Source organism: Schistocerca piceifrons, chromosome 8, assembly GCF_021461385.2.
Source record: "Schistocerca piceifrons isolate TAMUIC-IGC-003096 chromosome 8, iqSchPice1.1, whole genome shotgun sequence".
Classification (NCBI taxonomy): domain Eukaryota; kingdom Metazoa; phylum Arthropoda; class Insecta; order Orthoptera; family Acrididae; genus Schistocerca; species Schistocerca piceifrons.
The window spans coordinates 486,280,117-486,294,350 of record NC_060145.1 but is presented as its reverse complement, the minus strand read 5'-3'; the positions used below and the strand labels follow the sequence as shown (position 1 = coordinate 486,294,350).

General features: G+C 43.5%; 1 protein-coding gene across 1 annotated transcript in view; it reads right to left on the bottom strand.

Moving 5' to 3' along the window:
* The window catches only part of LOC124711494 (serine/threonine-protein kinase SIK3), a 523,642-nt gene extending 521,880 nt beyond the window's left edge, over positions 1-1,762 (bottom strand). The window contains exon 1 of the mRNA XM_047241604.1: positions 1,576-1,762. Within this exon, the coding sequence (XP_047097560.1) occupies positions 1,576-1,731 (156 nt within the window). The 5' untranslated portion in view covers positions 1,732-1,762. The remainder of the gene's footprint in view (positions 1-1,575) is intronic.
* Positions 1,763-14,234: the final 12,472 nt, after the last annotated feature.

Here is a 14,234-nt window from a genome sequence, read left to right as displayed (position 1 = left end):
ATAAGAAATAGTCCTTGCAGTTGTATTGCAGTTAAAAGTTTTCTAGCGTCAATAAACAATAATAAATTGATCAATCTGATAGAATTTCTGCAGTTCATCAAAGGTTTAAAACAAATATAACTGTTTTGATTTTTAATCTGAAGTGAGGTTATGAACACAATGGTTATCACAATTTAGTTCGATACCGACAGATAAATGACCTTTGCGATTATAACAGATAGCATCATACAAAACATTGCCACACACATTTGACAACTGTCAGTTACAAATTTACATCATATAATTTAAATTACGGAAATTTATAACGGTTTCTGGCGTACGCTCACGTTACGCCCCGTATATTTTGTATACTGCACGTAGGTCTGATCACGAGTAGTACACTAGAGATCGCGCTTGTTGGAACGGCGTGTATTCCGTGGATGCTACGGCAACAGCCTGGCGCCCATCCTCTTATCGCTGCTTGACACATTCCAAGGTTATTGCTGATAACCTGTGGAACCACTTACGACAATTTCCCAATACGTAACGCAAATCGACCAGTGTCTGGCATCGCAGTTATCTTCAGTCAATCAGAAATTAAATCTCTCGCTTTGTCTGCAATGACGAAGGAACCAATTTAGGCGGCACATTTAAAAAAAAGGATTAAACTTAAAAACTATTTACTGTTAATGATATAGAAGAATGGAAAGTGCTGTCTGCTTATTTTTAGGAAATAAACTATTAGTTTACAAATTTATCCTGGTCACAGTTTTGTATTTTTCTGGTAACGTATGTCGAACATTTGTTCATATCAAATTAACACAAATGTTTGCTTTAGCAATGTCAAGAGAAAATTTCGAAAATGGCACATGCGTACATTTTCCACAGCGATAGACAAACAAATACGATTTTAAGAATCGATGGGAAGCAGGTTTTGTGGTTCGTATGTGGTTTACATTTGTGTACATTATGGAAATCCTTACATACCACTAGTCTCAGCGTTGCTATCACGAAATTAAACTCTAAGAATGTCTCAAATGTTCCATAATTTTGGTACCAAAATAAAATCATGCCTGTTGTAAACAAACATGACACACACAGCTGTTCGAAACTGATGTTATGGAGTTGCGCTATTAACTGAACGTTGAGTACTTTCTTTTCATAAAAAGACTTTATCTTAACCAGAATCAATCATCCACGACAGCTAAAAAGGCGCTTTCTTCTGCTTACATTCTAACCAAAGAAACACCAAAGCCATATTTTTGTCAACAAACGGACGTTTAAGGCGTTACATTAGTGTGTGACTGTGTGCCGGCCTAGTAGTCTTTATAACTACGCTCTACCTGCCTAATTCTAAACATTGTGATAAGTCTTTATCAATGACAGGCCCGTTGTGATAACTTGGCCAGCACAACGTCCTGCTACACAGCAAGAAATACTGTATACGCACAAGGGTAATTTCAACATTGAACTCTGTAAATTAATGCCTATTTACATGCAATATATACTATATGACACTTCGTTGTCGATTGCGTGGCTCAAATAAGATTTATAATATGTGAAACAGTGGTTACTGCAGAAATGTGCTTGACTCACCTTCGTTTTCGTCACAACATGTGTCGCCAGTTTCACAACGGCAAAGTTTCCTTTCCCAATTGTTCGTTCTAGTTCGTAATATCCCACACGCACTAATCTGTCCACACTACAATTTGGTGTGCTCGAAGGAGCACCCAGACTCCGCACAGATTCCATTTTCACTTTTTCTCCATCTGTAGTCGACTGTTAACTGACGGCAGCTTTCAGGGACTGCCGTACCGCAGCGCTAGTCGGCAACGTGCGCTAACAACTGACTAGCGCGCCGCGATAAATTCCGACGTCACTCGTTTCTTCAATGGAGCGGTTACGCGGCAACGTCTGCGCGCGAGTTGCGAATGTAGGCAGGAGTAGCACATTCACTGAATGGGAATGAAACACAGAACGTCATTGGCAGTACCCAAGCACAGAAATCACAAGGTCTTAAACGACGTAAGTCTTAATGTTAATTTAGTACTTAGCCAAAATATGGCATGCAATTTTATTTCGCATAACAAATGTACCGACGTGTATGTCATAAAAATCATTCCTCTTAGTGTCAGCGAATACATGTTAAATAGAGCCATTTTCTTGATTTTTCTCAATTTTTTTTATAAGCGATACAAATATGCCTACTTTGCAAGAACTTGTGATGTATTTGTATATTTGTAATAAAGGACTGTAAACATAATTATTGTGCAGTGTCTCGCTACACTTTGGCTTGCCTCCAGTGGTAAGCGTATGCACTACCAAAACAATTTTCGGATAAGAAGCTGACAGTACTCAGCTAAGACTGGTTCAGCTGCGTTTTGGATTTCATTCCTAGATTACACATCAGTAGGTATAAATGAACATTTTTTAATGATTTGCTACGTATAACACACAAAAATCAGGAAACTGAACTTTATGTCTACCGCATTTAGGTGCTTTGTCTGGAACTCTCCAGTTAAAATGCAGCTTTGTACTCCTATCTCATGTGATGTCATCCGTCATGTATACTCCAGTAAAAACAGAATTTTACAGTGTTCTTGTCTAACATGGAGTATTTTTACATGCCTTTATTTTCTCGAAATATGTAAAGGCTCAGTACAACAGGTTCGTTTGAATTTGGTCCTCATGAGCGGTGATTCACGCAGCTACCTAAAGTTCTTAAGCAAAGTTAAGTAAATGGAAGAGGCAGCGTGGGATAGTGTGCGCAGAGTGTGTGCGCCTGGGGGCCTTATTCATCATGTTGTAGATGCCGTTAAGGGAACAGGGTGTAATCATCTGCGAATTGTGGCGCACTTTCGAGCAAACGGTACTTGCCGTATGGAGTCTGAAGCCATATTTCGATCCTTCCAGGGACTAGTAGAGAAGGTTTAAAAGACAAGACTCAATAATAGGGTTGTGATGAGGCTCACAATTTGCAGAATTATCACGAGAACTGAGTCGACTGGAGGGACTGAACCAGAGACTTCGAAGATTGTGTGTAAGTTAGACTGCGACTTTCGGGACTTGGGCCACAGAACTGAGAACTTTGGGGTCCCCCTAAATGCGTCAGCTGTGCACTAAACATCAGAAGCTGGTGCCTTCTGTGTGGGACGCACACATTATTTTACTCTTTTTTTCGATTGCTAAGTGTCATTTTTCTCAGGAACGCATAGAGGTATTACGTTGAAATTTATGTAACATACGAACGTCTACTGTCCCATTGCGGTGTAAATTTAAACTTTTAAGTCAATGCAGTCAAAAATAAAGCCATTTAAGTCACATATTTTGATACGCGTAAAGTCACTCATCAAAATCTACAGATGAACTACCGGTATCTTTATGCATATCGGACCTGGTGATCTATCGGTAAGGGCGTGCCTGGAAACTGAGAGGTCGCAGGATTGAATCTCTGTCGGACCACGGATTTTTTAGCCTTCGTTTTAACCTAGCCGTAGCGTTTCAAAGACGTCAGAAGTCGCCTGACACAACACATGGTTCGGATTCCATGTTAAACTGGAAGTCCTCTTTCCGCTGTTGGATAACTAGGGTGGGATAGGGGCACGTAAGTTGCCGAAGTAGTGTCCGATAGAAAGACTGGCACCAGGCCATTGAGCTACGGGAAATTATTATTATTGACTATACAAATACTTAAGCTCGTACGGAAACCCAGAGCGCGAGTGGTACTCGCAGGAGAGTCCTACTCGCATTTCTCCTGTTTTTTTTTTTTTTTTTTTTTTTTCCCTTTCCATTTCGGATAACGATAGCTGTAGCGCGCACAAAAGTCATAGTAGCGAACTGTCGATGCATTCACAAGAAACTGCCGGAGTCTGAAGCGCTCACAAAAAGCAGTGGAGCTCACATACTAACAGGCATGGAAGGCTGGTTAAAACCCAAAATTGACATCAGTGAGATTTTTGGGAGAAATCCAAGTGCAAATCATATCGAAAGGGTTGGCTAATGGTAAATGCAGTAGACAAGACACTCAGCTCCCCTGGGATGATAACCGAAACTGCGTGCGAGATTGTCTGTGCGCGAGTCAGTATCTTGGGTGGCCACAGAACGGATCCTTCTATCGACTGGCAGGATCACCGCCGGATGCATCCGAAAAGCTTTCGAGAGATCCAAAGTTCACTGGCAAGTATCATTCTGTCGTTAGCGGAGTAGGCTATAACCATCCATCAATCAGTGGATGATTGGAGTGTAAACTGCAAAGAGCCGAATCTTGTATCAGTCAGGAGAGTTAAAAACCAACGAATCTCTTTTTGTACATAACGTATTTGCATCCAAAAAATTGAGACGGTATTCCGACACCACAGAATTATGCTGCTTACTTCACCACTACAAAAATAATGAGACAGATTAGAAAATATATAATTTATTTAGAAAGTTATAAGTGCCAGTTTTTGTTCCAAGTGTCATTAATACAGCGTCACTACTTTTTATCTGTGTCAATAAAAGAACCGAAATACAGCAGTAATATTTTAATTAGTAGAACTGTAGTCAACAAAACCATGTCTCATGAATGATAAATTAACTTTGTGATAAAAAACCCTGAGTGTTGACTTCTGTTCCTTACACAAATCCATTCTAGGAGTTCCCGATATTGCGAAGTTTACTGTAAAACTCCCCGTGCTGTTGAAGAAGAAATGGCAACATCGCCAACAGGTCTTCCTGGTTCTCAGCTGAAAAACAGGACTGATCTTTCAGATGAAGTAGGCATGGCATACAGCTAACACCGTCTCAACTCTTTTTTATGCATTAACATTTTTCCATTTTTCTGTTTCAGAGTGAGAGTTTTTAATAGCTATTTGAGATGGATGACTATGAGACGCTTTGATCACGCTCCGTTTGTAGATCTTAAGCATCTGCATTGAGGACAATGTTTAAGCAGTATCTTTAAAATCAAAGAAGTCAGGTGCATGATTTGATTTTATACATAACTATCGAACCCAGCGATGCTTCACAATTGCTAAATATGTGCGGGAACTGCAGATACGTCCTAAACATCTCCCTCTTTCCCTCAGCTCATCTCCTCCTCTTCCTCCGTCAGTTTCCTTCCTCCCTCCCCTCTGCCTTCTTACCCCACCCTCTACCCTGAGTGTTTTTTATCCCTTTTGCAAACGAAACCTTGATTGGGAACAGAAGTTGATTAAAGTGAATGGGAAATTCGGTTATTATCATTGGTATGCATAGTATGAGAGACACCTCTCCAACTGCTTGATCTGTGAGCCTAGTAGCTACAAGGACAGTATTTCGCGTTGTTTTAATGTGTAAACGGGTCGGATTACAAAGTTTCGAACGATTCAGATTCCGAAGTACTCGCAGCAATCTAATCATTAGCCGACAAGCCTTAAACAAAAATTCCCTATACTGCTGCTAGGAAGGAAGAAGTCGAAACAACATATTGTTCTGTGTGCAATTTCTTCTTGAAAACAGAATATAATTACACACATCAAAAATAGTTTTGCTCCCAGAACTCCTGAAGACAGACGTTGACTATTGTATCACAGACACAGTCCCTTTGACTGTTCAGAGATGCCACTAAACCCGCACAAAGATGTAAACAACCATGCATGAGCAGCACCTATTAGACCGGTGGGGTCAGACAGCCGATCAATTCGTCATTCCGCCAGGAAGGAGGTACACGACTCGTGTTGTCTGTAGTTCAACCATGCCTAGACGGTAAATACCGCGCTTCGATCGCGTCTGCGTTGTTACTTTGTGCCAGGAATGACTCTCAACAAGGGAAGTGTCCAGGCGTCTCGGAGTGAACCAAAACGTTGTTGTTCGGACATGGAGGAGATACAGAGAGACAGGAACTGTCGATGACATGCCTCACTCAGATCGCACAAGGGCTACTACTGCAGTGGATGACCTCTACCTACGGATTATGTCTCGGAGGAATCCTGACAGCAACGCCACCATGTTGAATAATGCTTTTCGTGCAGCCACAGGATGTCGTGTTACGACTCAAACTGTGTGCAGTAGGCTGCATGATGCGCAACTTTACTTCGGACGTTCATGGAAAGGTCCATCTTTGCAACCACGACATCATGCAGTGAGGTACAGACGGGCCCAACAACATACCGAATGGACCGCTCAGGACTGGCATCACGTTCTCTTCACCGATGAGTGTCGCACATGCCTTCCCCAGACAATCGTCGGAGGCGTGTTTGGAAGCAACCCGGTCGGGCTGAACAAAAAAAATGGTTCAAATGGTTCTGAGCACAATGCGACTTAACTTCTGAGGTCATCAGTCACCTAGAACTTAGAACTAATTAAACCTAACTAACCTAAGGACATCACACACATCCATGCCCGAGGCAGGATTCGAACCTGCGACGGTAGCGGTCGCTCGGCTCCAGACTGTAGCGCCTAGAACCGTACGGCCACTCCGGCCGGCTCGGGCTGAACACCTTAGAGACAATGTCCAGCGAGTGCAGTAAGGTGGAGAGGTTCCCTGATGTTTTGGGGTGGCATTATGTGGGGCGGACATACGCCGCTGTTGGTCACGGAAGGCGCCGCAACGGCTGTACGATACGCTAATGTCATCCTCCGTCCGATACTGTAACCATATCGGGAGCATATTGGCGAGGCATTCGTCTTGATCGACGACAATTCGCGCCCCCATCGTGCACATCTTGTGAATGACTTCCTTCAGGATAACGACATCGTTCGAGTAGAGTGGCCAGCATGTTCTCCAGACACGAACCCTATCGCACATGCCTGGGATAGACTGAAAAGGGCTGTGTATGGACGACGTGATCCACCAGTCACTATGAGGGATCTACGCCGTTGAGGAGTGGGACAGTCTGGATCAATAGTGACTTGGTGAACTTGTGGATAACATGCCACGACGGATATAGGCGTGAATCAATGCGAGAGGACGTGCTACTGGGTATTAGAGGTACTGGTGTGTACATCAGTCTTGACCACCACCTTTGAAGGTCTCGCTCTACAGTGGTACAACATGCAATGTGTGGTTTTCATGAGCAATAAAAAGGGCGGAAATGGTATTTATGTTGATCTCTATTCCAATCTTATGTGCAGGTTCCGGCACTCTCGGAACCGAGGTGATGCAAAACTTTTTTTGATGTGCGTATATAGGAGAAACAATTTGTCTAATGCTTTACATACCCTCCTATCGAGACAGATACCGAAACCGCACAATTCCGCAGTACAGCATTTTCTTTCTTGTAGTTGCGTTTATCACACAAACCTGCACATTGTCGTTAAAAAATATATAGCCAATATGAGTCCGAATTTTTATAAGGGTATCGTGTAAAAAATCTGAAGTAAATTATTCAAGAACATTTCGATATGATTGCTAACGATATTTCCCATTTATACACTGGTGTCCAAAATTAAAGCAACAAACCGGTATTTCCCCGTCCTGAGTGTAACTCACGATGTAGTCATACAAACTGTCAACAGATGTCCATATGATCGTGTTCTTCACGGAAGATGGCACTTCGATCAACGCACAACCACGCCGACGATGATGTCAGTCCCCTGTCAAACGGAGCAGTGTTTGCTGGGTGGTCCCACACGCACAATCATTGTGTACACAGTCACACGTGGTGCAGCATGGTGCAGAGAAGACGCCTGCCAGACTCCCTGCGCTAGAGGGCCACGGGAAGAATGAAAGCTAGACAGTCGCAAACTGTTGTGGCCTGATAGCTACATGTGGATCTTTCTGTTGCTTCTCGTATGCGGCGACAGTTTATAGAGATCGAAACTGTATCCCGAAGACCAGGGCAGTGCCGACCACGTGACATCAGAAAGATGTAACCGTTATTTGGCTGTAAGGGTGCGACAGTACTGCATTAGTACTGCACGGCAACTGGCGTCTGACCTCGCAGCTTCCACTGGACGCTTTGTATCGTGGCACACGGTGTGCAGAAGGTTGGTTGATTTGGGGGGAGGAGACCAAACTGCGAGGTCATCAGTCTCATCGGATTAGGGAAGGATGAGGAACGAAGTCGGCCGTGCCCTTTCAAATGAACCATCCTGGCATTTGCCCGAAGCGATTTAGGGAAATCGCGGAAAACCTAAATCAGGATGGCCGGACGCGGGATTGAACCATCGTCCTCCCGAATGCGAGTCCAGTGTGCTAACCACTGCGCCACCTCGCTCGGTGTGTGCAGAAGGCTTCGGCAAAGTGACTTTTACTGTCGGAGACCTGTTGCCAGCTTACCTCCGACTCGTTTTCATAGAAGGGAATGTCTACAGTAGATTCGTCAACATGCCACCTGAATGGGCGAACAAAGGGCAAATGTTCTTTTCACAGATGAGACACAATTTGGTCTGGAGAGTGATTCCCGACTGATTCGCATCTGGAGGGTTGGAACATGGTTTTGGGATCCAGACATTGTGGAAAGAGTCCGATATCGAGGAGGACCCCTAAGGGTGTGGGCAGGCATTACGTTGGCCACTCGAACACCTCTTCATGAAATTGTGCAGGTGAACTGGCAATGTTCAACTGCTGTCAGCCATCGTGGCGAGCTCTTAGGACATCATATTCGTTTTTTCCGAGGTGCTGTGGGCCTAGACTTCGTACTGATGCACGATAATGCTCGACCTCATAGAGTTTGTGTGGTTGGTATTTTCTTGGAAACTGAAAATACTGCATGCAGGGCGTGGCCTGCTCCCTCTCCCGATCTGAATCCCGTAGAGAATGCCTGGGGTGCGCTAGGGAGACAGGCTGCAACACGGCAGCATCTGCCAACCATCCTCCTAGACTTGCGAGCGGCTCTGCAGGAAGAATAGGCGTTATTGCCCCAACATGAAATTGGTGACATAATTTACAACATCCCCAGTCGTTGTCATGCTTGTATTGCTGCCAGACGTGGACACACCCCATACTGAGCACAATGACCGGTTGTCGAATTTCGTGTGTAAATCCGTTAAGTTGGAAGAAACGAGGAACATTTTTGTCTAACGTTATGCATGTTGCAATTGTTTGTGTTCTGCATTCTTTACATTGTTTCTACTTTACTATCACCTGTTTATACTGTTTCGTGGCAAAATAAACGCAACCTTGCAAAATTTACTTTTGTTGCTTTAATTTCGCAGGCCAGTGTGCAGGGTGAAAAGTATTTCAACCGACAAACTCTGGGAGGTTGTAGGGGATATCAAAACAAACATTTTTCCCTAATGTTATTTTTTCCTATGAGGATTATTTAAACAGATGGAAGCCGTATTACGATCTTCAGTTGTTAGAGGCCGTATTACGCTCTACAGTTGTAGGCAACTGCTGTCCACCAGTGTAGTAGAGCTTCGTCTCTGTTTACTAATGGAGCGATACACCTGGAGTGAGTGCACTGATATTGTTGGTGCGTACTACGTAGCGCACCACAACGGACGAGCTGCACAGCGGGTTTATCAACAACAATATCCTAATCGTCGTATCCCGCATCATACGACCTTTGCTGCAGTGAACCAACGTCTGCGTGAGACCGGGTCATTTAGCAGATTACCTGGACAGGGACGCCGTCTCACGGTAAGAACACTGCGATTTGAGGAAGCTGTCTTGCATCATGTGGAGCGGGATCCTTCAATCAGCCTCGAGAGCAATTGTTACGTGTATTTCACTTACAGCGTGTCCACAACCTGGAACCAGTTGATTATCCACCCAGAGCACAGTTTTCGCAGTGGTACCTGGAACAGTGTGAAACGCATCCTACATTTCCGTCCTCTGTGTTGTTTACCGATGAAGCAAAGTTCGGGCGTGATGGAGTATTCAACATGCACAAATCGCATCTGTGGAGTTAGGATAACCCACATGCTACAGTTACTAGCGCTCATCAAGTGCGGTTCTTCGTTAATGTGTGGGTCGGCGTTCTTGGGGACTGTTTAATTGGGCCGTATCTGCTACCTAGGCCATTAAATGGCAAGCGCTATTACAATTTTCTCTCCAGAGCATTGCCAGAACTGCTGGAAGACGTCCCGCTCCCTACAAGACAACGCATGTGGTTCCAGCATGACGGGGCGCCGGCACTTTTCAGTCGTCGTGTGCGTCGATTCCTGAACCGACGGTTCCCAGAAACGTGGATTGGCAGACGTGGTCCTGTACCATGGCCTGCTTGATCCCCAGGTATGTCCCCTCTGGACTCCGTTGTGTGGGGAGAGATGCGCAACCTTGTTTACGCAGCCCCTGTTGCATCAGAAGAGGATCTGGTTACCCGGATAGTAGCAGCAGCATGCACAGTTCAGGATACTCCTGGGGTTTTTCCCCGTATCAGACAACATGATCCGACGGTGTAGCCTTTGTTTACGTGTCAATGGAGGCATTTTTGAAAATCTACTGTAAGTGAAATTGGTTTGTGTTAATGTGTTGTCTCTTGGTCATAAAAAATGGAAAAGTGTTTGTGGGTTTAATTAATTTGCCGCCAGAGAAATCTCCCTCCACCGGTTTAAATACTCCTCATAGGAAAAAATGACAATAGGGAAAAATATTTTGTTTTGATGTCCCCTACAACCTCCCAGAGTTTGTCACTTTAAATACTTTTCACACTGTATATTAAATATATGTTTACACATTATATGAACTCAAAAATGTCCGCCCGGGTGACCATCTGAGTATCGTATAAAATTTGAAGTAAAACGCTCAAGTAGTGTTCGAGATTTTCGGTAACAACGTTAAATAACGACTTGTCTTCATATAGTAGGCGAGTATAGATTGTAGAAGTCAATGTTAAAATGTCAGCTCATCTACCTGTTTACAGCGCAGAAACACTAGAATCTGCTTCGGTCTCAGCTAAAGCACAGTCTAGAGACTGGTTTGATGCAGCTCTCCATGCTACTCTATCCTGTGCAAGCTTCTTCATCTCCCAGTATCTACTGCAACCTACATCCTTCTGAATCTGCTTAGTGTATTCATCTCTTGGTCTCCCTCTACGATTTTTACCCTCCACGCTGTCCTCCAGTACTAAATTGGTGATCCCTTGATGCCTCAGAACATGTCCTACCAACCTATCCCTTCTTCTAGTCAAGTTATGCCACAAATTTCCCTTGTCCCCAATTCTATTCAGTACCTCCTCGTTAGTTATGTGATGTAGCCATCTAATCTTCAGCATTCTTCTGTAGCACCACATATCGAAAGCTTCTATTCTCTTTTTGTCTAAACTATTTATCTTCCACGTTTCACTTCCATACATGGTTACACTCCATACAAATACTTTCAGAAAAGACTTCCTGACACTTAAATCTATACTCGATGTTAACAAATTTCTCTCCTTCAGAAACGCTTTCCTTGCCATTGCCAGTCTAAATTTTATATCCTCCCTTCTTCAGCCAGCATCAGTTATTTTGCTCCCCCAAATAGCAAAACTCATTTACTAATTTAAGCGTCTCATTTCCTAATCTAATACTCTCAATATCACCCGATTTAATTAGACTACATTCCATTATCCTGGTTTTGCTTTTGTCGATTTTAATCTTATATCCTCCTTTCAAGACACTGTTCTTTCCGTTCAGCTGCTCTTCTACGTCCTTTGCTGCCTCTGACAGAATTACAGTGTCATCGGCGAACCTCAAAGTTTTAATTTCTTCTCCATGGATTTTAATTCCTACTACGAATTTTTCTTTTTTTTTCCTTTACTGCTTGCTCAATATAGAGATTAAATAACATCGGGGATAAGCTACAATCCTGTCTCATTCTCTTCCCAACCACTGCTTCCCTTTCATGAGCCTCGACTCTTATTTCTGCCATCTGGTTTCTGTACAAATTGTAAATAGCCTTTCGCTCCCTGTATTTTACCCCTGCCACCTTCAGAATTTGAAAGAGAGTGTTACAGTCAAGATTGTCAAAAGCTTTCTCTGAGTCTACAAATGCTAGAAATTCCTTAGTCTGTTTTCTAAGATAAGGCGTAGGGTCAGTATTGACTCACGTGTTCCAACATTTCTACGGAATCCAAACTGATCTTCCCCGTGGTCGGCTTCTACCAGTTTTTCCATTCGTCTGTAAAGAATTCGCGTTAGTATTTTGCAGCCGTGGATTATTAAACTGATAGTTCGGTAATTTTCACATCTGCCAACACCTGCTTTCTTTGGGATTGGAATTATTATATTCTTCTTGAAGTCTGAGGGTATTTCGCCTGTCTCATACATCTTACTGACCAGATGGTAGGGTTTTGTCAGGGGTTGCTCTCTCAAGGCTATCAGTAGTTCTAATGGAATGTTGTCTACTCCCGGGGCTTTGTTTCGGCTTAGGTCTTTCAGTGCTCTGTCAAACTCTTCACGCAGTATCATATCTCCCATTTCATCTTCATCTACATCCTCTTCCATTTCTATAACATTGTCCTCAAGAACAGCGCCCCTGTATAGACCCTCTATATACTCCTTCCACCTTCCTGCTTTCCCTTCTTTGCTTAGAACCGGGTTTCCATCTGAGCTCTTGATATTCATGCAAGTGATTCTCTTTTCTCGAAAGGTCTCTTTAATTTTCCTGTAGGCAGTATCTATGTTACCCCTAGTGACATACGCCTCTACATCCTTACATTTGTTCTCTAGCCATCCCTGCTTAGCCATTTTGCACTTCCTGTCGATCTCATTTTTGAGACGTTTGTATTCCTTTTTGCCTGCTTCATTTACTGCATAATTGTATTTTCTCCTTTCATCAATTAAATTCAATATCTCTTCTCTTACCCAAGGATTTATATTAGCCCTCGTGTTTTTACGTATTTGATCCTCTGCTGCCTTCACTATTGCATCTCTCAAAGCTACCCATTCTTCTTCTACTGTATTTCTTTCCCCCGTTCTTGTCAATCATTCCCTAATGCTCTCCCTGAAACATTCTACAACCTCAGGTTCTGTTTGTTTACCCATGTCCCATCTCCTTAAATTCCCACCTTTTTGCAGTTTCTTCAGTTTTAATCTACAGGTCCTAACCAATAGATTGTGGTCAGAGTCCACATCTGCCCCTGGAAATGTCTTACAATTTAAAACCTGGTTCCTAAATCTCTGTCTTACCATTATATAATCTGTCTGAAACCTGTCAGTATCTCCAGGCTTCTTCCATGTATACAACCTTCTTTTATGATTCTCGAACCAAGTGTTAGCTATGATTAAGTTATGCTCTGTGCAAAATTCTACCAGGCGGCTTCCACTTTCATTCCTTACCCCCATTCCATATTCACCTACTACGTTTCCTTTTCTTCCTTTTCCTACTATCGAATTCCAATCACCCATGACTATTAAATTTTCGTCTCCCTTCACTATCTTAATAATTTTTTATATCTCATCATACATTTCATCACTCTCTTCGTCATCTGCGGAGCTAGTCGCCATATATAATTGTACTACTTTGGTAGGTGTGGGCTTCGTATCTATCTTGGCCACAGTAACGCGTTCACTATACTGTTTGTAGTAGCTTACCCGCATTTCTATTTTCCTATTCATTATTAAACCTACTCCTGACTTACCCCTATTTGATTTTGTATTTATTGCCCTGTAGTCACCTGACCAGAAGTCTTGTTCCTCCTGCCACTGAACTTCACTAATTCCCACTACATATAACTTCAACCTATCCATTTCGCTTTTTAAATTTTCTAACCTACCTGCCCGATTAAGGGATCTGACATTCCATGCTCCGATCCGTAGAACGCCAGTTTTCTTTCTCCTGATAACGACGTCCTCCTGAGTAGTCCCCGCCCGGAGATCCGAATGGGGGACCATTTTACCTCCGGAATATGTTACCCAAGAGGACGCCTTCATCATTTAGCCATACAGTAAAGCTACATGCCCTCGGGAAAAATTACGGCTATAGTTTCCCCTTGCTTTCAGCCGTTCGCAGTACCAGCACAGCGAGGCCGTTTTGATTAATGTTACAAGGCCAGGTCAGTCAATCATCCAGACTGTTGCCCCTGCAACTACTGAAAAGGCTGCTGCCCCTCTTCAGGAACCACATGTTTGTCTGGCCTTTCAACAGATACCCCTCCGTTGTGGTTGCACCTACGGTACGGCCATCTGTATCGCTGAGGCACGCAAGCCTCCCCACCAACGGCAAGAAACATGGTTCTTGGGGGGCACAATATATAGTATGAAATCGACAAATGTGGAGAGTTGGTGTCTGCCAAACGCAATATGACATCGTGTGTCTCCTTAGCGACGTGGTCAGCGCGTCTCACTGCCGTGCAGCGGTCCCGGGTTCGAGCACCGGTAGCGCCGGAAATTTACTTCACTCAGGGACTGAGCTTTGTGTTGTCGTCACC